Source organism: Perna viridis, chromosome 2, assembly GCF_037379345.1.
Source record: "Perna viridis isolate PV_CMFRI_1.1 ecotype Kerala chromosome 2, ASM3737934v1, whole genome shotgun sequence".
In the NCBI taxonomy this organism is placed as follows: Eukaryota; Metazoa; Mollusca; class Bivalvia; order Mytilida; family Mytilidae; genus Perna; species Perna viridis.
The window spans coordinates 35,465,158-35,492,789 of NC_142446.1; the positions used below are offsets into that span (position 1 = coordinate 35,465,158).

Genomic DNA, 27,632 nt, shown 5'->3' on the forward strand with positions numbered 1-27,632 from the left:
AACTGTAAAATGTCTCGCATCAATCGGAAAATATGGAAAAAGTCTTGGCAATAGCAGTTTTTCGTATAGTTTAGTTAAGTAAAAGAAAATGTTTGCAGGCAGTAGAGTTGACAGTTGAGTTGTTGTTATTGTAATATTCAAGTATCTGATTGTATATGTATTTATTCGTGCCCCGTGCAGGTCCGGGTGTTAAAAGAATAGGCCTGCAGCAGCGCTAAGCTTGTCGTTAAAGGCGACTAAATAGTGCTCAGAAACCTAGCCGGAGCTAGGGCGCTCTGCCCACAGAGCAACTGGGATGTGTGCCCCAGGAGGTGGAATGGGGTACCCCTGGCGTGTTATATGCTAGGGTTGTCAGGCTATAATACGGAAAACCTGACCGCAAACTATAGTGGATCACCGTGTTGGAGAAGATGCCATGTTCCTCGCACGTTAAAGAACTCTACTGTGGTATTCTCCCGGAGTAGGAACCATAGGGCTCCGCCACAGGAGGCTAAATTGCCCGACCCTACCCACCTCTCCCTATTTCCAGTTGCAATCAAAATTTGTCGACCCCATTGTCCTTGTGTCCCATCCCTTTTTCATTTCATCATCAATTTCATGTTCATCGTCTGAATATAGCTGAAATATTGCTGCTCGGACGTTAAACCCCAACAAACAAACAAATATTAATTCGTTGTTACTAAATCGTGTAATTACTTTTTGAGTGTCAGTTTCTGTAAGAATCAGGCAGTGGGAAACATTGAATGAAAACAAGCCGCCGTTTTAAAAGTTTAAATTGACTATTTGCGCCATCAGAATCAGGAAGAAAAACAAGATGTATGATCATTTTGGTAAATTGGGTTATAATTTCAATGAAATGCTCTGCAAATGAACATTTTATGGACAGAAGTCTGTCAAAAACCTCATTTTTTCTAAACTTCTGTTAAAAAATTATGAACATATCCAGTGATTAGAGATATATATATTATAACGAATGCAGGAAAATAATAACGACTTTAATAAAGTTTTCGCTCTACATAAGTCTCTCTTTATATCCAGGTAGAACGTTATCATCTAAAGTTGTTCCTTCTTTCAATGTTTGGAATGATTTTAAGCCGATTGAAAAAAATGTGATTTTTAGAAGGTGTTCATTAAGGTATTTCTACTAGGTAAAATAAGATAATGCATTACTTTGGTTCAAGTAAAAACGATACAAATTTTAGGAGGTGTCTATGAAATTTCCATGAGATATTTTTTAGGTGAAGCAAACATCGTATGTACATTTATCATTGCAAACCTGAATGACATGTTGTTTTAACACTTTCAAATACAGATTTATTTTATTGTATCCATTAATTTGATAATATATACTATGCCCATGGATACAAAATAATGGAGTTAATGTATATTTCAATGTTAATTTGTAAATATTTGTCTTTTTTGCAACAGGTTCCAATGAAAATAATGGACAGTCTTTTACCGTTGCTTTCATGAAAAATATCAACGTACTAGGTAGTCCTTGCAACAATCTAGTGATTTTTATTGCTGCTTTTAATTACACCAGTTGTACAATAAGCGCTCCTAAATATCCAAACTTTAAAACAAAAATTACCACTGTCAATCCTGCTGATGTTGCCATGGTTGAATTACCACAAACGCTGTCTCTTGAAAGATCTGGAGTACATCCAAAAGGCATTGCTGTGTCATGTAATAGTACAGTAACATTGAATGGCTTGAATACATGTCCATACTCAACAGACGGCTTTTTAGCTATTCCAAACAATCATTTAGGGAGGAAATACTACGCTTTCACAGTTTCTCCCCAAGGCAAAGCTGCTTCCCAGATAGCTGTAGTTACTTTTACAGATAATACCGAGGTGCGATTAGAGTTGTCATCGTACAGCGAGTCTACAGACGTAATATACAACGGGTTAACTTTTCAACCGGGAGATACTATTGTTCAAACACTCGACGCCTATGAATGTCTACTAGTTCAAAGCAAAGGTGACTTAAGTGGGACATTGATTACTAGTAGTGAGCTTGTAGCATGCTTCAGTGGTAACGATAAAACCAAAATTAGTCGTTTAAGATATGTAAACAAAGACCATCTTGTTATGCAGTTACCTCCGATTAATTCATGGGGTCAGCGATTTGCTGTTGTGCCTACACCGGTAAGAACAAAAGGCAATCATATATATGTCATGGCAAGTGAAAATGACACCCTTCTTACCTTTAATTGTAAAAACACAAACACCGACATTAGTCGGAACCTCAGTCTTAGTGTACCTATGAGTGAAGGGAATATGAATGAAGCATGGATAAACTCCTTGGAATACTGCTATATAGAAACTAACAAACCAGTTCTTGTTGTTCAGGCAATGCTAGGGACGGTCTTTGACAACTCTTCACTAGGTGGCCCGTCTATTCTGTGTTTGCCCTCAATCGACCAATTTTCTAATGATTATGTGTTCAAAACACCAATGTCACACGTGGATTCTGGCTTTTATAACTTCTTTGTCTATGTTGTAAAAGGTTCAGAGGTGAATAGATTGATGTTAAACGGTGTTAGTCTAACAACGTCTAATTATATACCAAGTATAATTCCTGGAACATCACTCATGGGAGGATATTTTCTAGTTATTGATGGACTTCACCATATTAGCCATCCTTATGAAGAGTTCAGTGGTGTTTTAGTAGGAAGCGGTCAAAAACATTCTTACTCCTTCCCGTTGGGCGGAAAACTGATGCTAAAGGTATATTGGGTTTTTAAACAGATTTGTTTGTGTGTCCTTTAATAATATTTTTGCAGGAATTTGATTTTGTAGGATGTAAATGAAAACTATGAACATATTATTTGTACCCTACAATATGAAACAAAAATACACATAAATACAAGTAAAACACATTCCTATTAATAGCTTCAGTTGTAATTCACTTTTGTATTCAGTTTTGAAATGGGAAATTCTTCAAAAACTATTGACCAAACTTTACGACAAACGTGATGACTTTTCATTCAGAATTGTCAACTTTCCTTTCATCTGTGGCAACATCCCTTCGGCTCCTGCGTATGGAGTGTTTATATCACAACTCATACGTTATGCCAGAGCTTGTCGAAACTACGCAGACTGTTTGTATCGCGCTAGAACGCTAACAAATAGGCTTCTGGAACAGGGTTATGTTGCTACAAGATTGAAGTCATCACTACAGAAGTTTTATGGTCGTCATCATGAACTCGTGGATCGTTATGGTGTATCCATCAGCACCATGAAAACTGATTTATTCAACGGGTCATAGTTTTCCTTTCCTCGTTTGTCTACTCCGGACTTGACTTTTTATGAGCAACTCGGCGGGTGTTTCTAGAGGACGCTTACCCTACCGGTGCGTCCGGTCCATGCTCCCAGTTTTTAGTGGAGTCCGAGTTGCTCATTTACTTTTGTTACTTTGTATGTATGATTTTAGTTACTTTATGTTCTTTGTTGTGTATGTCTGTTTTCCATGTCTGGTCTTTGTCCCTGGATTACATTATTTTGATTACCGCTATAACCTTGGTTCCCTTGATTACTCTTTCACCACTTGTTATAAAAATTAAACTGAAGGTTTATGAAATATGCACTAACACCAACAGTTTATACAGTTTATTCACGTTATTAGTCTCCCATCCCTTAAATATTGAGCAATATCATAACAAAGTGAAATACGGAAGTTCCGTGCTCATCTTGAATAATAGAACACTGGATATGAACAAGAAATTGAATTTAATTTAAATACATTTTCACATTTGAAACATAGTGACTTATTGTCTATTTGAATATTAAGTTACAGTCTATGAAATTTAGACAAGAAGTGATTTACGCATGTCATAAAACCCACCTCATTTACATTTATTTTCAATTCAGTCACAGTCTTAGAATACGTAACAAGTCTTAGTTTGTAATTTAGTGCCTGCACTTTCAAGATAAAAATTATATAGATTGTCTGTGATATTGTCACTTTGTAGGATGAATATTTGTTGAATGGGTTTTATTGGGTTGATTGTTGTAGGAGATCAAAGAGTAATCATGGGAACCAAGATTCTAGCGGAAATCAACAAAATGTAATCCAGGGACAAAGACCAGGCATGTATAATTCAAAGTATGATATTCTCAAAAATGCCTAACAAATACAGAAAGGACTACTTGTGTAAACCGACTTTTTCGCGAATACTTTTTTTAGCGATTTCGTCGGTAAGCTCAAGTTGGCAGTGTCCTATTTCGCGCATAAGGGGACACAAAAATAAAAAAGTCTAAAATATGCATAGGTCTGCGATTTATAAATATATGCCAAGTATAAAGGTGAACTCATGTTACAGTTAAATCACAATTGGTTCGTCAAGCGTTGCTACTTGAGTAGCTACCAATCTGCGAGACTGTCCAGTGTACAGCATGATTACCTTTTACTATTCTTTATTGTATCGTTATTTCTTGTTATTTTCTTTCAATATCTTTAAGAAATGCTTCAATTACTACCTAATTAGTCAGAATGTACCTTTGAGCCAATCTGTTTAGTAACGTTTACCATATAACATACATGTAGATAAGTAATCATCTCAAGATGTATCAAAAATAGGAAAGATCTCTTCATATGGTACCTTTTTCAATGAATGTGTATGCCTATACTTTATTTTAATCATTATTATTTCAGGAGAAGACTTCATAAGTATGTTATTTTACTTGTGTCTGATCCATTTCGTTTATTAAAAATAAAATATATTTAAACTAATCACTATTGTCTAGTATCGGCAAAGAAATCTTACTTTTGAAAACCATTTTAGGGACCATCTATTATATTGAAGCATGCTGTGCTAAAATGTATATGCATAAAGTTAACTGTGCATGTTGTATTACTTGCAAACCGCTGAATTCCAAAGGCAGGTTGTCCTCTAAAAAATGAGTTCTATTTCCTGCCGTCTTCACTACAAACACTCATAAAAAATTAAGTGAGTACATTATCATCAAGCTTTAATATCAGTAGGTGTAGCATTTCCTTGCGACAGATAAAAGGTTGTTTGATAGCATAAAACCTGGTGGCGTCTACTACATCATTACTACTTTTTATTCTTGGGGTTGCAGGCTTATAGAATTATTTGATGTTATTGTAGTTTTCAACCTTTTTTACTGTTGAATTGGACAAACCACATAATCTTGCTATTTCCGAATAATTTTAACCTTTTTATTATCATTGTTAATAACAAGTACATGCATGAGATCATTCTGTGATACCCCCTCTGTAACATACATTTTTGTATTAATATACCATATTCTAAATGTACATGTATGTAGTAAGAGTTAGAAATAGGTGGCAGTGAACGAAGGTTTAAGAAAAAGGTAAGAAGAAATAAAATTATTTTATTTCATCATAAACTTGATAACTCTATGTTGTCTTTCATTTATAACATGTCTTTTTATATATATAAAAATTATTCTTGTATATGAATTAAGTACAATGCAATGCATCCCTGCTTTGCAGCTTCGTACAGTTCTCTTGAAAGGAATTCACTGCCATCATAAAATCAGTTCCATAATTTAATAACTTTATTCGGAAAATGTATAACCTACGTGTAGCTGAGTTTCAGCGTCAAATATGACCAGACTTTGAGAAATATGAACATCATTTTGAAAAAAAAAACAGGCACAAGTTCACGAATGCTGCTTGAGATGTCTGAAGATATCTTAAGACTTAGCGTTATAGTGTATCCATCAGCACCACGAGAACTGATTTATTCAACTGGTCATAGTTTTCCTTTCCTCGTTTGCCTACCCCGGACTTGACTTTTTATGAGCAACTCGGCGGGTGTTTCTAGAAAAGCAGAGGACGCTTACCCTACCGGTGCGTCCGGTCCATGCTCCCAGTTTTTAGTGGAGTCCGAGTTGCTCTTTGTTACTTTGTATGATTTTAGTTACTTTATGTTCTTTGTTGTGTTTGTCTGTTTTTCATGTCTGGTCTTTGTCCCTGGATTACATTCTTTTGATTACGGCTATCACCTTGGTTCCCTTGATTACTCTTAGCCTAAATCTTTGAAGACATTTTTTGGAGAAAGGCCTCAAAGTGAGTTCGCTTTGATGAAATTTAAGTGTTCTAAAAGATGATAACAGACCCATTCCGATGGTCAAATATTCGTCAAGGAATGATGTAATGAAAATATCAGACCGATATGGACCAATGCACTTCGGCAAACAACAAATTTAAGACTATGTGAAGCTGAACGGGAGTTAAAAGATCTTGAGGAGCCTATAAAGGACCCTCCATCCCAAGAAATCATGATTGGTCGGTAATTAACAAAACACAAATAAAACCAGTCGTTTACTGTAACAGTTTCAATGATCTGCTGTGTTATATACATGTTTGTCTTCAGTTTTATTTTAAGACGGCGTGAAATATATTTTGACTAAACAATTGCATATTAAATGCAATATGTTGAGCAAACATGTCTCTCACAGACTGTAATTTCTATTATCTTCAATTTTTACAAACTCTCACATAAGGGGTCACAAGCTGACAACAACAAAGGGAGTATTGTATGTCAGAGTGAGAGATGCCCATCCTACCTGATATGTGGACAAAATGACACCCACACAGAGTGTCGCGAAGAAAAACAACGCTTGCATACAAAACAAATAAGCTTCGTGAATAACTGTTAATGCGTAAATCTGATAGGGAACAGGTTTTAGTGTTTTCGGAGTGAAATGAATTGTTCATATGTAAAAGTGTCAAAGAGCGTCTTAAAAAACCAAATTTTTCAAGATAAGTCATTCCGAGCAAACTTATTTAGACCCTATGGTGCTTTAAACAGCGGTTCAAAAGTGTTATTCCGTCTGTCACACAAAACGATAGGACTGAATTGCCAAGACTTATCAGTTATTGTTTTAATGTGTATACAAATATTTGTATTTGTCTAGTTTATCATTGGCCTTTTTGTTATATTAAATGGTAGAATAAAACATAGTATATTTATTTATTACAAACAATAGGTCTGGAATAAATATTGGTATTCTTGTAAAATGAACCACTTGATCTTCTTGATTTCTTTTCCATGTATTTGAAGAAAGATGATTGGTCGTTAGAAAAACTTGTCGGGTGGTATTCAAAGCGTTACACACATCAATATGTAAGTCAGACCCAAAACAATAAAAATATGGTAATTAAAGTATTTGTGGCAAAGTTAAGACATTTGGTTGTTTTGTTTACAACCGCACAATTATAAACTTCTTTCGATAAATCATTTATCTTTATTACGTTGATAGTTATCCATATGTTTACCAACTGAATAAACCAAATCTTTGCTGTTATTTTCATACAGTGATTCTCAAGTACTTTCTCGGGGAATTTGACCGCCATGTTAAACGTACACGTACAAGGAAATAAGAGTGGTTGGTCAATGATATCTGAATAGGTTAAGGGTTGGTCTATGATAGTGTGATTGGCCCAAAGGTGCAATTTGAGTAGTTAGGTGGTACATGTATCTGAAGAAGCGGTACTAACTGATCTTGTAAAGAAAATAACAACTAATAACGATACAATAAAGATTGATTGATAATTGTGATTAACGCCTAAGCAAGAATATTGCGGTTACATATATATCCAGTCGATGAACATGAAATGGATGACAAAATGAACATGAAAAATTGGATGGGACACAAAGATAATGTAATGTTGACGAGTTTCTTTGGCCTCTGAAAATGGGGACAGGTGGGTAGGGTTTGGCAATTTAGCCTCCTGCGGCAAAACCGAGGCTCCGTCTCGTGTCGAATACCACAGAAGGGTTCTTTAACGTGCGAGAATAGTAACATTTTTCCCGACACAGTGCACCACTGTAGTTTGCAGTCAGGCTTTCCGAATTATAGCCTAAGGGCCCCTGCGTGTAGCATACCAAGAGTACCCCATTCCACCGCCTGGGACACACAACCAAGTTGCTTTGTGGGCAGTGCACCCTAGCCCCCCGCAATTGTTCTGAGCACTATTTAGTCGTCTTTTACGACAAGTTTAGCGATGCTGCGGGCCTATTCTTTTGACACCCGGTTCTGCTCGGGGCGATAAAACAAAAAATAATATAAAGTAATCAAGTAGTACAGTGGATAGATCTCCTGAAAAAAAATGTGACAGTCCTTTTCGGCAGTCCAAGGGGTAGACCAGAATAACACCACGAATCAATTATACTATTGGAAGAGACTGATATTTTATATGTATTGGTACTTACAGAACCTTCTGTAGTAATAATTGTGTGCATGATAAATGTAAATCTTAGAGCGGAGACTAATAACAGGGTAAAAAACCTCCATGAATTGAATTGAGACATCACTTTTGGGGGGGTAAGAATTTTGTAGTCCGGCATTCTAGCAAGAATTTTGTCAGATCGATGTACCAGATTACTTTTGTAAAAATATTCTGTTACTTTGATTTTTGATTTCTCTGGCCCTTTCAAATCAATAGTTTGGTATGATCAATATATAAAATATAATACTTATCTAAAATCTACTCGTATGAACGTTAGAACAACTAAAAGAAGAAAGATAATTTTAGCACTAACTTCATTTTGGTTTTGTTTGTTTGGTTTTTTTTTATATTTTCATTGTTATTCATTTTGATAGGATGAGACGATACAAGAGCCCCACAAAACAGATGTACATGGTAAGAACAGTAGCTTTAAAGGACAAAAATGTGAGAAATGAAACCGTCGTTGGTGGAAGTATATTTTTAAAGTTAAATCCGGCATTCTATGCATACACAAACCTAAATCAAAGTTTTAAATGCACAAATATTTACAACAGTTATTATACTAGTTTTGTAGTTTTATTTAAAAACCTTTCGTCATATATTTTTATTTTCTATTTAGAAAATTTGCTTTCTTAAACAAACTTCAAGAGCGTCCACTTCTGTCTATTAAGGAGGTAGACCTAGGATAAGGAATAAATTCTTACATATCATTGGAACATTTGTATTCAGTATTTTACAGAAATTTTATGTAAGCATCAAAGTAACTTGGACTGATTTTATTCTGTTTCAAATGAAAGCTTGATAGGCGTTGGTGAAATTGAATATGATAGAAACATATCACTGATCTCAAGAGTTATGCTCCTTTCAAATTCAAAATAGTTACGTACAAAGACTGACAAAATGAGACCAGACTCGTTAAAAATATTCTTGTCCATTCAGGAATCTTTTGGGGTTTTGTATTTCAAAACTCATCCATGAATTCTATGTGCATTGGTTCATGAGGAAAATGAGAATACAACTCATCCAAATGTCATGTTATTTGTGACTAAGTGAAACGTTTACTCGTCCAACAGGTTCAGATAAATTTGCGGATAAGATGGTCGTAGGTCGGCCGATGAAAACCTCAGGTTTTGCATCAGGAAATCCAGAAAGTCACTGAGATGAAAAACGAAGTATGACGTGCACAATGGCTTCATGTGATAAAGAATTTGTAAGAGTGTCATTAAATTTTAATCACTGGTTTCGAGAATTTGCCTATTATAAAATTCCGCGCTTCGGTTGACCAATGTTGTAGTCCGTCCCTATTTTGCAGACCAAAACAATATGGAAGGTACACAATGGCATTATGTGATAAAAAAAATAGTGGAATTCAAATTCCATTTAGCTGTTTCAGAGGAGTTCCGGATTAGAATTGAAGACGGAAAGAGGGAAGGACAGCATGGTCACTTTATACCTCACGCTTTAGGATGGGGTATAAAAACTACAAAATCATGAAACAAGTAAACGCTTATCCGTTCTGAGGCCACCAGTTTCATCATTCCTTTTTTTTTTCTACCAAATCAATCATCGTGCCTACTTGTTCTGATTATAAATGCGGTATTAGTGATATGATCTTATTAATAATGATATATTCCATTTATGACAATTAGCAATACAAAAGTATTCCTCAAATGTTTATTAAAATTAAATATTCTTTTCGCTTTATTTTCAGAATGTCTATGCCCATGTCATTTGATATCGACGAAATATCAGTGGATATTTAATATGAACTTGACTAAAAACGAACTTGTCGGTATCATTGTAAACGATTTCGAAGAAACTATAAAACCCAAAATTATGGTAAACCCTAAACATTTATCAAAGATGATAATGAGAAGAAATTCAGCAATGAACAGAACAATGACTGCTATTGTTATTGGATGGGGATTCACTTGGATTGTTCTTGTTCCATTTGTATTGGCTGTAATTTTAGATTTCTTGAAATTCTTGAAATGTCCTTTTGGACGGAGGAAACCGGCAATTGAACATTAACATGTAGTGAAGTCCGTTTATATTTATACGCATTAAAGGAAAACAACATAAGAATTAATAGTTTTAAGTAGCACTCCAACTAAGAATCATGCAAAATGTGATACATGGATGGAAAGCCTACATATTTTTATTTTTGATATTTTGCTTAAAAAGCTTTAGTACACAGAAATGAACATTTGGTTTTTCTTATAGCCCATGCTCATAGGAGATAATTATTATATAGAATGCACTGTAGATTTAAAAATTAAGGGAGATAACTCTGTAAATGACACTCAAATAAAACAGAATCTACTGGATTTTCAATGTTGATTTTCTCCTAAGAGCAGGCAGATTTGAATGAATAAGTACACATTTCATAATATACACTCATAAAACAACTTAATTACAAAAATAAAAATATGTAGCCTTTTTTGGGGTGTATCACATTTTTTTCAGATTTTGCATGATTCTTACAAAGACAACTACTAAAACCCAAATCTTTAGTATGTATTTTTCAAATTAGTTTGAACATGAAATTTATGATGATTGCTGCAAATGTATACGCAATTCCGAATTATTTTACGGAGTATAAAAAACTACAATACGCTTTTATTTCTTTCGTATCATACTATATGTCCCCAAAATAGAATAAGCTTAGAAAAACCAAGTAGATTCATAAAATGCATCATAAAATCTAATTTTCTCTATGGTTACTTTTTAACGTTCTTAAAAAGTAAATGTTTTTCTGGTGTTTGATGAGTGTGTGAAGTAAAGTGGGAGTGTGTGTGTTTTGTCTTGTTGTATTTATTAATTTTTCTTTATTGTTTTTTTTTTTTTTTTTGGGGGGGGGAGGGGGATCTTTTTAGTTACTATGTAATGTCTCTGTACCATTATATTTATGAGAATAAAATGTATATGTGTTATTTGAAGTATGACTATGTTTTTAAACTCTTGATACGTTTTAATGAGATTCACTAATTATAGTTTTAATATATTGATTCCGTGATTGACTGTTTATTTTCCTGATAAACGTTCACTGTCTTAAAGATTTGAAATTCCATTTTCTATTTGATTGAAATGACTTTTTTTGTTTTAGAAATTTAAATAGAATTGTCAAAAATTACCAACTACTATCTAGTAAATTCAAAAGCAAAATCTCCCATTCATTTAATTCAGGCATTTCATAATTGTTTTACGATGAAAATTAACGATTCATTTGTCTGCTGATAAGTTCATATGTTCGTGCATTATATATATTACTATAATATTTGAAAATGGAAGAAATTTTAATGCAAAATTGTATGCTTTCTCTAAAAAAATTCTTGAATTTTGCCTTATCAAATTTTGATATCCACGTTTATTTTTTAACCCTTTAAGTGCTTTTTGTGAAAAAATGGCGCATTATTGTACATTTATGTATTAACTATCGTCTGAAAAATGCTTCACTGGTCATGCATTTATAATAAAGTGTCATACGGTTTGAGTGTTATAATTACTCTTTCTTTAATTTCGGTAACGTAGATAAAATGACGAGTTAATTTTGTTCCCTTGATCTCTTTCTGATCGAAGAATTAGTAATGAATTGGTTGTCTATTATAGTTTAGCCCTGTAGTTCGGTGTAGATCATCAAATATACTAATCAAAATAAATTCGCATAGACTGTTTTTATAATTTACGTTTCCACTATTTAACAATTCGTGTCGGTTCTTTTATCGTAAAGTACTTTTATTATGTCCAGAGGTGTCCAGAAAGACAATACTTTTATGATGTAAAGCAAAACTATTAATTTTTTTATTCAAAGACAAACTTGATGATAGAAAAAAGCCGAAAAAAACTTGAATTTAGAAGCAGATAGAAGGGTGTATAAAATTTAAATAAAAACTGTAACAATGTCATCATGTCGAGTTCATAAACATACTAGGTCAAAACCAGCTATTAAAAATTATGAGAGAATTAGAAATAAAAATGTCTTTCCTTCTCTGGTTTGAAGAGCTCTCTTTTTAAAAAAGTCTCTATTGGTTCGAAATTGCAGGAAGGCTCCATATCAGAGGCATCATCAATGAAAGGCGAAAATGGGAGTTTTGCGATTTAACCCAATGTTTGAGTGCCATAAAAGATAGAAAGAAAGATAGTAAATTGATGGAATGCTGAGTATTACTTGCCTTCAAATATATACGTCAGTGCGAAATTGATAGTTATTGCCTATATATTTTGTGCATTTTTAGCAGTTATGGAAAATGTTTCAATCGATGGAATATATTTTTATTGCAGACATCAGATATCCATAGGCCAAACAAACTTAGTTCCCGGTAAGCGATTGAAGCCCCCTAGGGCCTTTAGTTGTTGTTTTGTAAATAAGCTTTGCGATATCGCAATTGTTTACAATAATATAGCAAACAGAATGTTAAATATCAGACAAACGACTATCATAAACACTTTCAAAACTAATTCTTTTTTCTTAAATTGATACAGCGTCAGACAAAAGGATGTAGACTATAGTGCTCTCTCTTTTTTTTTAAGAGTAATCAAGGAAACCAAGATTCTTGCGGAAATCAAAAAATGTAATAAATACAGTGACAAAGACCAGACATGAAAACTGACAAACGCAACAAACAATAAATAATAAATAAAATAATACATACAGAGTAACAAAAGCAAATGAGCAACTCGAACTCCACTAAAAACTGGGCCAGGTACACCGGTAGGGTAGGCATCCTCTGCTTTTCTAGAAACACCCGCCAAGTTCCTGATAAAAAGTCAAGTCCGGGGAGAAAGGGTAGCAACAAAATTACCGAACACTTATCTGATCCTTAATCAAGTCAAGTCCAAAAACGATCTGGCAAAAATAGACATTACAACACCGGAGCAGCTGGCATTTCAAACGAAAAGGTGGGTTAAATTTATGTTTTACGGCACGCTAAACCATTGTGGCATGAATATACAGGTGATGATTAAATAGCGTATGCATGCTTTTGCTTCATAAGCAGTAAATCAGTGGTCACATCAACACAAAGAGCAATTACGAAGAAAATTATTACTCATTATTTTAGAAGTTGAGTATTTTTCAACAAAGGCTTGATATCTAAAAACGAATTTGGTAAGAGACCGTTTGAGACGCATCTCATCATACCACTGATTCAGGAGTTTCTTTTATCATAAATCTTAGTGCTGAGATGACCACTGTTGTCAAATTCGATATGTAAGTCCAAAAAACAGGCAGACATATCTGTTTATGTACTCCTTTATCTCGAACTCTCGTGGATATGTTGACGTTTACCATTTGCCAAAACAGGGTTGTTGATAGACAATACATCATCAATATATCTTTGTGTAAAGTTTAAGGATTTAGTATATCTGTGTGTAAAGTTTAAGGATTCAGTATATCTGTATGTAAATTTAAAGGATTTAGCATCTTTTATATTTTCATTCTTTACGGAATACTAAGGAAATTTCTAAATGATTTGAAAAGGTGGCTTTAAGCAGCTGTATATATTAATGTTCCTCTTGAACGTGACTGCATATTAATAGAACAGTGTAATGCTGCTGATATTTCCACAGGTGGTTTTATTTTAAGGGTTTTTTGTATCAGTTTCCTTCATCAACAACATAAGATATAAGATACAATGTGTTAAGTAAGCAGAATCATGAACGGTTGGAAAATTTGAGTTTATTTCTTTTCAATAAAGTGTAATTCAATGTACATTAAAAAACAGGGTCTTTAAAGAACACCAAAACTTTTCCGATTGCAATTGATCTTCTATCATTCTTGTATTCAAAATAAAGAACATACAGATGTTTTAAATAAATAAAGATAATTAAAATGAGGGATGCAAAAATGTTAATTTCAACCATGTATAGAAAATACCACTTCAAAGAATATTCAAGAGCACAAAGATTCTAGCTGAAACCAAAAGAATGTAATTCAAGACGTCATGTTTCCCATTTGTTTTAAAACTTCAGTTTTCAACATTTTTTTCAGTGCTCTAATATGTAAATGTTTTACATCATGAGGTTATCAAAATGTTCTTAATGCAATTTCATGTGTTTTCATAAATTTTAAAATTAATTTATTTTTTAAACTGTTTTCTATCTTAAACCCAAGTGGGACATGTAGCGCAAATAGTGATTATTTCATACAAAATGTCAATCGACATGACAATTTCGATCCATTTGTTTCATTTAATATTCATTTTAATTCCATTTTTACTACCCTACTAAATTACCGTAGTTGTAATTAAATAAATCACCGCATCTCATCTGAAATTTGAAATAGGTTTGAAGAATGTATTTGTAAATCAATAAGGACATATTTCAAATTCATAAAATTATGTATTGCGCTAGCCAGTAAAATATCTTCACAAATTGCAGGAATTTCGTTTGAGAAATAAATACGACAAGAACACATCTTTTGATATAAAGATGATGACTACGTCGTTACCTTTAGTAGGATTCATTGAAATAGCATCTGGTATAGATTTTTTAAGATATTTTGACGGCATTTTAGTTCTTGTTTTTGAATATTTCTGTTTTTTATTGTTCTGTTCCTGTTTGTCTTTTCGTTTACTTTCCTTTTGTTGTTGGTTTCAATTTCTTGTGAAGAGATAATAATCTATGGTAGTGCTGTGTAGGATAAGGTTATTTTCCAGTTATGGTTGGTTAGTACCAAAAGATCTGGTCTTTGTCCCTGAATTACATTCTTTTGATTTCCGCTAGAATCTTGGTTTCCTTGAATACTCTTTCTGACCATATCTCCAGTTTTCATTGTATAAGAAAGTGTAGTCACAATATGTATATTCATCATTGTTTTTCCTTTTTTGCCGTCGCAAAATTAAGCACAACGTGAAAAAAAACTATGACGTTACCTGACATACGGTTTTTTTATAAAGGTATATAAAGAGTTTAATGATATGCCCATTGAGGTGCACATGTGTATGTATTTTCAGTTAATAAACATTATAATATTCGTATGGAATAAGTGATTTCAAATTATAATTTGTGTCAACAAGTCACTTAGTCAGTTAAACGTTCAATTGTACAATTTTTCATTATTGTGTGTTATTGTTTAACTGAAGACTTCTCAATATGCCTGTATTAACACAAACTTATTATAATATGGAAAAAAATATATGCACACAATTTCACCAAAATGTTAAAATAAACTCCGTTGATTCATGCCAAAGAAAATAACACAGGAACCTTTGCTTTTTGCACTTTTTGGAGTTTTACTACCACATTTACTCTTTCAAAATTAGTACCCCTGCCCTTTAAAGACCGTACAGTCTCATTTTGTGTCCTCTTAAGTTATTTATTTAGCAAATACTATGAAGTATAACCTCTAGAAAAGATCCAACAACTGATAATATTTATCCTGCAGATTTACTATTCACATAGTAAAATCCTCTTAACAAACACCTAATTAAAGAAAAACAACTTCTTATGCATTTATATATCTTATTTTGAATAACGGACCCACGAAATGAACGACTGAGATAAATCAGACAGTGCAATTACAATCGCCAATATGATAGAGTAATCAAAGGAACCAAGGTTATAGCGGTAATCAAAATAATGCAATCCAGGGACAAAGACCAGACATGGAAAACAGACATACACAACAAAGAAAATAAAGTAACTAAAATCATACATACAAAGTAATAAAAGCAAATGAGCAACTCGGACTCCACTAAAACTTGGAGTATGGACCAGGTGCACCGGTAGGGTAAGCGTCCTCTGCTTTTCTAGAAACACACGCCGAGTTGCTCATAAAAAGTCAAGTCTGTGGTAGACAAACGAGGAAAGGAAAACTATGATCCGTTGAATAACTCAGTTTTCATAGTGCAAATGGATACACCATAACAATCCACGAGTTCATGATGACGACCATAAAACTTCTGTAGTGATAACTTCAATCTTGTAGCAACATAACCCTGTTCCAGAAGGGTTAATAAACATTATCACTAAGAAAACTCATGTTCATAGTACTTTGAATATATACAATAAGAGTTTACCGTCCAGTGTTCTTATAGTTAAATTGAACTGCTTTTATTTATTTGTGTTCTTTGTTTTTATTTTGCTTTATGGTAATTTAAACAGAACAGTCGGAGTGAAATTTATAGGGAAAAAAAGTTATTATTTTAAGATTTCACAGCATCCCAATTATTTTTTATTGATTCAATAATATGTTGTCCAGCTGATATTCCAAACAATTGTGGGTTTTGACGATGAAAGCACGATATTTGGCATGTTTTAGTGTTTGACGTTACAAACAATATTAGCTATGGGCACACCTTGAAAATTCAAAATGGCCAAATGTATTCAAGATGGCCGTCATTGTTATAAAGTTTGACATGCTTTGGCTTCTTTCTGCTCCGATATTAAGGTGGCTACCAGTATACTTAATGTTTTAGCATTTGACCACATTGAGAAACAAAAGATGTCTTAATGCTTTAATATGGAGGCCATCAGATATAAAAATAAGTTTTGAACTTTGTAAAAGTTGCTTACAATCATTGTTTGACAAATAAATTAAATGCGAGTACAACATATGAAATGTTGATATATGTTCTGTTTCATTGTAGAAGTTAAAATATCACAATTATGTAAAATTGCAGATCCCAAGTCGATGTATAGGCATTTGTATTTCGATAGAAGAACTCCTGAAGATCTTCAGTGGTCTATAACGAATAACAGAAAAAATGAATCTAACAATAGGAGCTTTTTTAAAACATTGTAATAACCATAGAAGGATGCTCAAATAATGTTAGGATCGATAAAACATGGGAAGCAGAACAAAAAGAAAAAAGGCCCTATAAATGAGACTGAAAGTAAGTGTTACAACAACGAACTGTGATGGTGCAACGCCAACAATAACAATGGACTGTTTCGTTGGTTGCCAGATTTAAAGCAAGCTACATGTATCTCTTGAAGCTATGATGATGAGACAATAATCCTGTCAATCGATATGGCACACTTTAGCTTGACAAAGTATACCAGACGACATTTTGTTCCACAGTCAATGACATAATAAATGGAATGATTTTGGGTAGACTTAACATTCAAATGCAGTCTAGTATTTCAATTGAGGTACGAACAACACTGATTTTTCACAGCTGTATCGATTTAATTCCTATATCCATTGAATAAATGATTCTTCTTTACAAAAGCGATGAACTGAAAAAACATTGCTCTTGACGTTTTGAAAAAAGTGAAACGAAGTGAAAAAAGCACTTACTGCACAGCTTAAGTGTGTTAATTTCATATACCTCTAGAAAAAATATTGACTGATATGACCATATTCAGTCTTTTTATGACTCAAATACTAATACTCAAAAACGACAAAAATCTCAGATTATTCTTTACAACATACAACTGTCTTTTAAGTATTATTAGTTACTACCATCAGGAGAGTTTGAATGCCTAAACTTAGGACAAAAAAGCAGAGATGTCAAGGGGTACTAAGTAACTGCCAGGTACTCCTCTGCGTCGATGACTATTAAACTATATAATCTGTATCCTTATACGTACATGTAGGAAGCTTCATTTATCTATTCGAAAGATCACTCCTGCTATGATAGCTGGCAATCTTATCAGTACTATGACAAAGCAAATACCAGGATGCTGCTAAATGTCAGGTATGATACGTGGGTGGTTTTAAATGGGTCATGCTCTTACCTGTTAATACATACGTCATCACTTCTATTTCAATATTTTAGAAAATGCTGCTAGAGAATATTGTAGTCTTCGGGGTTTGTGAACAATTAAGTTACTTGGCCACACATGAAACCATAAGTAATATGCGACCTTCAAAGTCATATGGACGTCACAGAATGCAATATAATTTGTCATTTTCTTACAAATAAAAAAAAACAAATATGACTGGGACGTCTGGTCGAATTTTGAGAATGATATCGTATCTACATTTGAAATGTTGAGTAGCGAAATTACATCGTATACAGCTTCAAAAGGCATCATAGAACAAATCGAAAGAGCAAATAAAAAGATTGTCTTGTGTGATAACTGTAGAGAGTTCTTGTATGTGAGTATTTAGACCTAACAAGTAGTGTATACATTGCAGCACATAAAAAAGGTGTTTATTACGCAAGCATGTGCTTGGTTATTGTTCGGAAGTGTCTGCTTAGACCGGTATCTAGTTGAATGACATTGGTATAAGACAATCAAAATGTGTGAACACCATTAAGGACCACCTTGAAACAAGCATCAGACTGATTACCCCTTGCGGGGCCAGTGTAAAATAAAATTGGCCTGCAGCGCAATTCTTGTCGTAAAAGGCAACTAAGTAGGCTCAGAACCCTGGCCTAGGCCAGAGCGCTCAGCCAAAAGGGCAACTGGGTTGTGTGCCCCAAGTGGTTGACTAGGGTAACCCTGGTGTGCTACATGCTGGGTCGTCAGACCATAATACGGAAAACCTGACCGCAAACCATAGTGATGCACAGTATTTGTAAAACTGTCACGTTCCTCGTACGTAAAATAATCCTGTTGTGGTATTCGACAAAAGTAGCCTCGGTTTCGCTACAGGAACCTAAACAGCAGTTAAAGCCCTCAAACCTCAAACAATCAGTCAATGTTGTATTGAAATGATAAAATAACTATAAACACGAGAACGGGCGTCGTATATGATACGAAATTGTAAGTCAATGATGTTACTTGAATGCACTGGGTTATGCAAATATTTGGGATTGGGAAGCAGACAAGTAGATTCATTATTTGCATGTTGTGGAAGGACAGGGAAAAGCAGTGGTTAAATATTAATCCTGCCTCAATCTGACCGGACAATATCTTGCCGTTCTTATTTGAAAAATGAACAAAGTCAGCTGTTTACTCATATTTACATTTTGTTACAAAAACATCATGTTTAAACATACAAAGGAAAAGAAATTGTATTTTAAAAATGCATCTACATGCACTGAAATTTGTATTTGTCGATAAAAGTTCCCATAAAGCTTCCAAAATGGACTCCCAATATAGAGATAAACCATAATGTAAGTGGAGTGTAAATATGGCGGCCATTTTTTAATTTTAGATAGTTTCTTTAGAAAGTTGCTCCATAACTTAAAACAATGTTTAATGTATACATATGTTCTACTTTACAAAGTTTTATGCTTTGATGAGCAACTCGGCGGGTGTTTCTACAAAAGCAGAGGACACTAATAATGGATATTATAGATACTGTCAGCCTCATCTTGACCTGCACTTAAGATTAATGTTAAAGAAAAATTATTGACCAAACAATACGTCAAACGCAATGAATTTTCATTTCGTATTGCCAACTTTCCTTTCATCTCTTGTTTTATGGTCGTCATCATGAACTAGTGGATCGTTACGGTGTATCCATCTGCACCATGAAACTGATTAGTTCAGCATGTCATAGTTTTCCTTTCCTCTTTCATCTATCCTGGACTTGACTTTTTATGAGCAACTCGGCGGGTGTTTTTATAAAAGCAGAGGACCCCTTCCTTACCGATGAACCTGGTCCATGCTCCCAGTTTTCAATGGAGTTGCTCATTTACTTTTGGTACCCTTGTGTGCATTATTATTATTATTTTTTTTTTTGGCGTCTCTTTTCCATGTCTGGTCAAATAATAAGAAATACAATTCAAACTATCAAAAGCGAGTATAATTCTCTGAAATGTCATGGTTTATTTACCTATGTGTAAGGAATTGTAATAGTTTTTCTTTCTTTGTATGTAAAATATGCCACCAGTAGTATCTTAAGTGATAGCTTATATAATCAGCACTTAGGAATATTTCTAAATATTTGTAAGGGAGCTATCATCAGCTATACGAATATTTCTTTTGAACTTTACTACATATTAAAAGACCGGTTTAATGCATGTTTCATATCCACATACATGATAAAAATGAAAGACAACAAGTGTCAAAATTATTTGTTTCTTTAACAGCTAGTATTTTTTATTAGTAAGTATACGACCACTTCCAACAGACTAAAACTCTTCTGTGACTTATTTTAAACTCAGATTTCATTCTATAGTTTAATGTAACAAGCACAAAATAATCAAAGTCAATAACTTTAGATGACAACTACTATCAGGAGCTTTAGTATAACTTCGACCATACCGCAAGTTGTGCAGGCTGATATGAAAGGTTAAAAACATTTTCTGTCTCGCTTATTTATTTAATCTGAACTAAAAACGCACTGACGAATGCACGGTATCTAATAAGTCTCAGTAGTGTAACAATACTAAGTGCTCAAGGGTGTTTCAAGAGTTGATGTGCATTACGTACGATAAGTTTGGTTATTGGATGGTTAGGACAGTAGCGCCATTGTTCAGGTTTGCCAAACACTTTATCTCCTCAATTTGATTTCTTACAAATCGTTTTAATTGTTTTTTCGAGTCAAAGTATTACACTTTAACTGTCGCTCCAATATGTAATGTTCCTCGGTTGTAAAGTTTCTATAATATGATAAGCCAGGCGAGTATTGATTAAAGCAGCCATTAGTTCCAATTGGGGCACGGTCACTTTTTTCAATATCGAAACACGATTCTTCGCCGTAACAAGACTGTTAATTGTTAATAATGTAAGCTACTGTAACTGCTCCATATGCAGCTAAACCAGAACGAAAATGTTCGAGTCGTAGTTTTCTGCTTGATCCAGATCTCCATTGAAGTAATATAGGTGGAATTCCATGGATACAGCCTTTTGTCGATCGGTCGCTTAGCTGTTCATATGGCTATAATTTCTTCATGAAGAGGTTCGTCCCGAATTTAATTTTCCATAAATTTTGCAACATAATTATGGATCTAACGTTGATTGGTTTTAGTAATCCAAGTGGATCGTTTTTTGGGAGAGGACTGGTTCGTATTTCTCTCTTGGTCACGCTTCTGACAGTTAAGTCGATCTTCAGTTCCGCAAAGCATAGTTTGTCTATAGTTGTATCCCAGCGAAATCGAAAAACTTTAGTTTTCGGACCCTTATATAATACCTTTTCTGAGTCGGCTATATTCCTTAAACATTGGTTGATTGATGCCAACGTCTTAGGTTGAATCCGGCGTCTGCCATGAGTGATCTTGCTTCTTTGTGGAAATATATCGTCTGTTCCTTGCTGACGAAACTAGACAAACCCTTGTCAACATAAAAATCAGCATTCATGGTCAAAGCAGTTTCTGAATTGAAATTATCGAAGTGTTTAAATGGGTAGCATTTAGGATGAATAGACTGCATGTAGCGCCAAATAAGACGGCCTTGAATTAGAGTTACTAAGCCACGAAAAACGTGTTACATCTCGATCGCCTTCATCCAGTTAAATGTTCAAAAATGATTTTTCAAGGTTCGTGCTGACCGCATATTTGATAAGTTATCAAGATATGTTGTTGTAAGTGGTCTTGACATCAAACATTGATCATCAAGACTTGTGTGATCAGGCGATAGTCGGCAGCTAATCTTAAACGATGCATATCGGGGTCGTAACAGAATCCTTTTTGACTGCATGGTGTGGATTTTACTCGATTTTGTGTCTTCGTTGATTCTCTAGATTTGCTCTTGCTCTTAGATAATGCTCCCGTATGTTGTAGAAAATTCGGGATTCTTGGTGAGTCTCCTTATCGTACTTCTGTCCTCGCTTTCGCAAAAGTGTAATTTGTTGGTAAATCAGCTTGATCATCCTCCCACGGAAGCTTAACAACGTAACGACTATTTTCAAATCTGACTGATTTTTCCTATTATGTATGTAAATAATCCAAATCATCTCCTGGTCAGGTTCGCTTGTGATTTCTAAAGATGCAAATTTCCAAAAGTTTGCAATACTATCGCAATCCATGTGTCGAGGCGCAACGATATCAAGATACACTGATGAGTTTGAAAAGAGTGGTGTCAAATTGAGAACGATGTCTTGATAACAAATATCCTAACTTTGAACAAACTGTAGTTAATCCGTCTACCTTGACAACCTTTTCGCAACAATGTTCCAATAAAAGTCTGCTGCGATGAGCAACAAAATCTTAAAATTTGTATCTGTGTTTAGCGGATGAGGAAACAAGTCCTCTACGGATCGAAGTTACGTTTGAGTCAAGACGTTCTGCATCGATATAGCTATGTTCGGTACAATAAGCACTTGGATTTGAATTTCTTTTCCAATATCCGTTCTAAGATAAACTGTTGTGTGGTCCAGATGGCTAACATTATTTTCCATGTCACCAAACGCTGATAACTGAATCGACTGTTTCCTGGGGTTCCTTACATTCAATTCCCATGCAAATGTTTCGGTTATGTAGGAGCGCTGGGTGCAGGACTACCAATCTTGTTTCCAGATTTCCGATATCTAAAATATTTAGTTTTAGCATAATTTCCTTCCATAAGTCTCTGCGGGTTATATCACCGGTTCTGTTTTCTCTTGCAGTTTGTCTCATTTTATTAACTGGTATTTTTTCCATAGCCCCGTGCGGGTCTGGGTGTCAAAAGAATAGGCCCGCAAGAACTCATAAGTTTGTCATAAAAGGCGACTAAATAGTGCTCAGCTCCCTGGCCGAGGGCTAGTTCGCTTTGCTCACAGAGCAACTATGTTGTGTCCACCAGGTAGTAAAATGGGGTACCTGAGGCATGCTACATGTTGGGTTCACTCATTGTTTGACTCGTGTCGGATTTCGAGATGGGAGCGTTTTCGCAAGATGCGGACAGTTGTCTCTCTGCTGCTCTAATCTCATGGGTAATTAAAGTATTTTGTGAGTTACTTGTATTTTGCTTAAAGCTTTCGGCCATTCGTTTAGTTTTTGATGTGTGACATGAGCTGGATTTGAGGACTGTAGGGATGACATATAGTTTTTGATTTGTATTAGTTTAGTGTTCGGTGAGAAATATACGCGTCTGACTCGTCGACTTCTTCTGATATATCGTCTTCCAATGTGAGATCCAGTATTTGCGAATTCAAACCACTAAGATTTGTCCTTTTTCTGAGAGTGTCTCTAACAATGTTAACATCTCCTCCGGAATAAGTTAAGAATTCTGGCGATTGTCATACAATTTCCTCATTAATTTAGTCACAACACCTTTGAGTGGTCCACGGACGAATTTTGACTTCGACTCCATACTACTCCCAATTTCACAGCACCATTATAATTTCCAAAACACGACAGTTATTATAGGAGCTAAAGATGTTTCTTTACAACATTTACAAAGGGACCTTGCTTTATCTGGATCAAGAAGGCAGTCGAAAGGTATATCTCTTTCATGCAACGGTGGCTTTAAATGGAGTAAATACATGTTTGTATTCCACAGAGGGATTCCTTGTTATTCCTTAACCAGTTAAGAAAAGAGTATTATGCATTTACCGTTACCCCTACTTTATATCATTCTCAACTGGCTATAGTTAGTAATACTGATAATACCGAAGTCTCCATAAAGCTTGAGCTTGTTTACAGACACAAAGCAAATGTAGCTTAGCTAGGACATTTGTTACTAGTACTTACCCAATTTCATTGTTCAGTGGAAATATAAAAAGTGGAATCAAAAGTGGCTCATCAATTGATCATCTTGTCATACACGTACCGCCTATTAGCTCTTAGGGTAAGCAGTTTGTTGTGGTACCAACGCCGTATGAAAGTTCTGGTTACCATTTATTTGTCATGGCAGCTGAAAAAGAAACAATCGTCAATGTAACTTGTAGCAACATAGACATCGACAATAATGAAAACCAGACAAAAAGTCTACTGTCTTCTGACAGTGTAATTGACATAGAGCTTCACTCTAAAGAATGTTGTTTAATCACGACAGACAAGCCGGTTTTAGCTATTCAGGGAATATAGAGAGAGATAAATAATAACGTCGTGGATCCTTCTCTTTTTTGTTTTATCCCGATTGATCAGTATTCGAGCAATTATACTTTCAAAACACCCACGGAAATAACAATCTCAGACCTACCCCGAGAACAACACTAAAGGCGGGATAAGTTACTGTTAGCATCGGTAAGCATCACTCATCTTTCTGCTACTTTCGATGGTGTTCTAATAGGGAGTAAGAGTTTTGAGTCGTATGCATTTACACTTGGAAAGCATTGGTCGCATGAGGTATTTAAAATAGTATCGATAATGCATCAATGAATTAGGTATTTTTAATGCTCTATAAACTAGGAACTATTTCATGTATTAAAAGCAGGTGATTTACATTGATAAACAAAATGTTGGTATATAGTTCACCGTTCAAATGATAAGAAGTATTTTTTTGCGAATATTACATTTTGCATTTGATTTTTTTCATAGAAGTTAAATAGTGAACTGGTAACGAGTGTTTAATCAACGTTGATTCAGACAAAATATGCTTCATTCTTTCTAAAAAAAAATAAATATTTAAATGGTTATGCAAAAGTATTTTAAGGAATGATTTTTGCAAAAACAAATATCCCCAAAACCAATCAATATGTAATAAGAAAGAGTAATCCAGTGAACTAATATTCGATCGGAAATCAATAGAATGTATTCCATTGAGAAATACTGGACAGGAAAAACAGACACACACAACAAGGTACATAGAATAACCAAAATAACACGTACAAAAAAACAAAAGTAAATGAGCACCCGGATTTCACTCAAAACTGGGAGAATGGACCAGGTACACTGATAGGATAAGCGTTCAATAAAATTTAGAAACTAAACGAGAAAAAAAGTTGACTTAAATAATATTAGGGTAATCTCTTGGACATTAAACAATGTTGAATGTTAAATTGAATTGTAAATCGAAATAAAAATAAATTATTAAAGTATTTTATTATTTAAATTTGTCGGTACTGAGTCTCCTGGAAACATCAGCATTGCAAGAATAATATGGGACAATAGGACATGTCTTGATTCTGCTGTTTATCAATAAATTATAATCAAACGTTTAGGAATAATAATAACATTTACAGTGCATTTATTTATTTACTTTATTTTCTAATCTCAATGAACAATCGGCTTCTTAAATGATATTTCATGAATCGATGATGTTTTATATGGGCCACGTCCTCAATTATTGGCTATTTTTTTTTATCTTCCAACTTTCGTGTAAATCTGAAAATAATATTAAACGGAGTTCGCCATTAGGAAGTATTTAATGTAAATGAAATAAACTAGGAGAATCATATCATATGTTAGAAAAGGAACAAAAGCAAAGATTAAAAAATAATGCAACTTATATACTTTCGTATATAAAAAGCTTGCGTTTAAAAGTTAATCGAAAATAATGTGAACTTAACAAGCAAAAAGCAAACACTACATTCCAAATTGGTATCATAGCCTTCGCTCAAAAACACCAAAATATCAGTTTAATATATTGTAAATTTCGATATGCTGTACACGTGTTCAACGAGTAACCTCTCAACAGCAGCATTACAATCAAATATGTAGGAAGATCATAATCATAGAATTAGTTGTATACAAAAAGTACTCAAAACCAAAACTATCGACAGCGAAGATTTAGATATTAGAAACTTTATTATGATATAGTAATTTATGTTTGCTTGTTGACTTCAACAAAAAAGCCCGAGAGAAAGGCCATGAAACATATAAGATGGGTTTCAGTCCCTTCGATATATTAGTTACCATTGGCTCAACTGTCTTAGTTTGAAACAGTATTCACCACTTTGATGATGTCAATGATAGAAGTGACCACAATGAATTCGAAATTCAGTACTAAAATTGCGGTTCTACTGGTACTTGCATTCATAATGTTTTATGAAACGAACCTATATAAAGGATAAAACCTTGGTGATCGTGCTAGCAAATATTTTTGTATTAGCACGGAAGCTATATAATAGTTTTGTGAAAAAAAACGGAACGTTCTGAAAATGACTCCGATAATACTCCATCCTTTGCTAAGTCGTGGTACAAAATGGTCGACGCCAAACATTCCGTTGAATCTACCAGATGAATATGAATACCATTTAACAGCAATTTAAGTATAATGACCAGACTGGAAAATATTCGAAAGTGAATATATTTCATTAGTTTAGATAGGAAGTTTAAAACTAATTCGATATTTTATGCATTTAAAAAAGAGGGTATTGTGTACACACAAGGAAGATTCTGAAGTTTTATCATTATGTAATTCAAGGGTTATTGCATTAAAATTGATGAAAACAATACCTGCTCGGGACAATATTCGCAAATATATATACATTAATCCTATATTATCACCATTTATTCTTAATCTTAATACATACAAAACGTGTAAAAAAGTTGTATATTTTATAATTTTATATGCTGTTGTTGTTGCATGCAATCCTGTATAGGAAGTTTTAATGTCTTTATCAATTTTTACGGCCAATACATTTACACTCAGTATATTGTAAAAAAAATAAATACTGATACTCATTTATCAGTGAACATTTGTAGTAACAAAATATAAAATTTTCGAAAAATAAACACAAGAAAGAGAATCAATCATTTTTTCAGGCCTATGAGGATAACACAATACAGACTCCGAGCAGTTCTGTAAGTGTGAATGATACAACTGTGGACAGTTCAATATATACCTTTCAAGCGACAATGGAAATAACAAGCCAAGAGACTATAAAAACAATCACCAGCGACAGATCGACGATTGCCATCGAGGAGACAACATTTCAGACTTCTGAATTGACAGAACGGGAGACTTTGATGGATACTGTAACCACAAATACGATGGCTACAGTTGGTGTCGCAACACTGGCTAAAGTGACTGGTAAGAAAAATGAAAGGTCTTCATATTTATGAAAGAAATCTGTATAACATTTAACAGTTATGTGCAGGAGAAATAAAATTATGTAATACTTGTTTGACCGACGTCTTCATTTTACAGACTGAATTCAGAGGATAGAATTCGGCGGAACACATATATAATACGTTAGTCAAGGTTTAATGACATCATTTTAAACTGTATATTTACTTCAGTTTTTGAATCCCCAACCTGCCATTTGATATTTTCAACTTTTCGTTTAGGAACAACCGAATACCACTGTCAATGTTCGTCTGTATCTATGAAATGGTTGGAAATTCTCAACAGGAACATGACTAGAGACCATCTTATCAAACTAGTACAAGAAAATTTGAACTTAACATTCAACCGAAAATTATGGTGAACCACAATAATTTATCCAGAACAGTTCGGAAAAGAAATTCAGTAATGAATACAAAAGCGACTGCTATCAACATTGGTTGGGGACTCTCTTGGTTCGTGTTTATTCCGATTATGTTTGCTTTGGCATCAGATATTGTTAACTTGTGTTGGTTTTGTGTTTCGAAAGTGAACAACAAAACTAGATCTCAAAGGTAATGAGAAAGTAATTATAAAGTACTTAATCACAACATCAAGAAATCTGACTTTTTCTATGCGAAATATGTGTCAGACAAGGGGGAAATCTTTCTCCTGCCATGTTTTCAATATTTAAAATGATTTGTATACTTTTT

The 27,632-nt window shown here is 34.0% G+C and overlaps 1 protein-coding gene across 1 annotated transcript; it reads left to right on the forward strand.

Moving 5' to 3' along the window:
• The first annotated feature begins 814 nt into the window (after positions 1 to 814).
• On the forward strand, positions 815 to 26,939 carry LOC148624819 (peptidylaminoacyl-L/D-isomerase-like). Its single transcript, XM_088571028.1, has 3 exons — positions 815 to 830; positions 1,429 to 2,732; positions 26,640 to 26,939. Exons 1-3 carry the CDS (start codon positions 815 to 817, stop codon positions 26,937 to 26,939), a joined length of 1,620 nt encoding a protein of 539 aa, XP_088427154.1.
• The last annotated feature ends 693 nt before the right edge of the window (positions 26,940 to 27,632 follow it).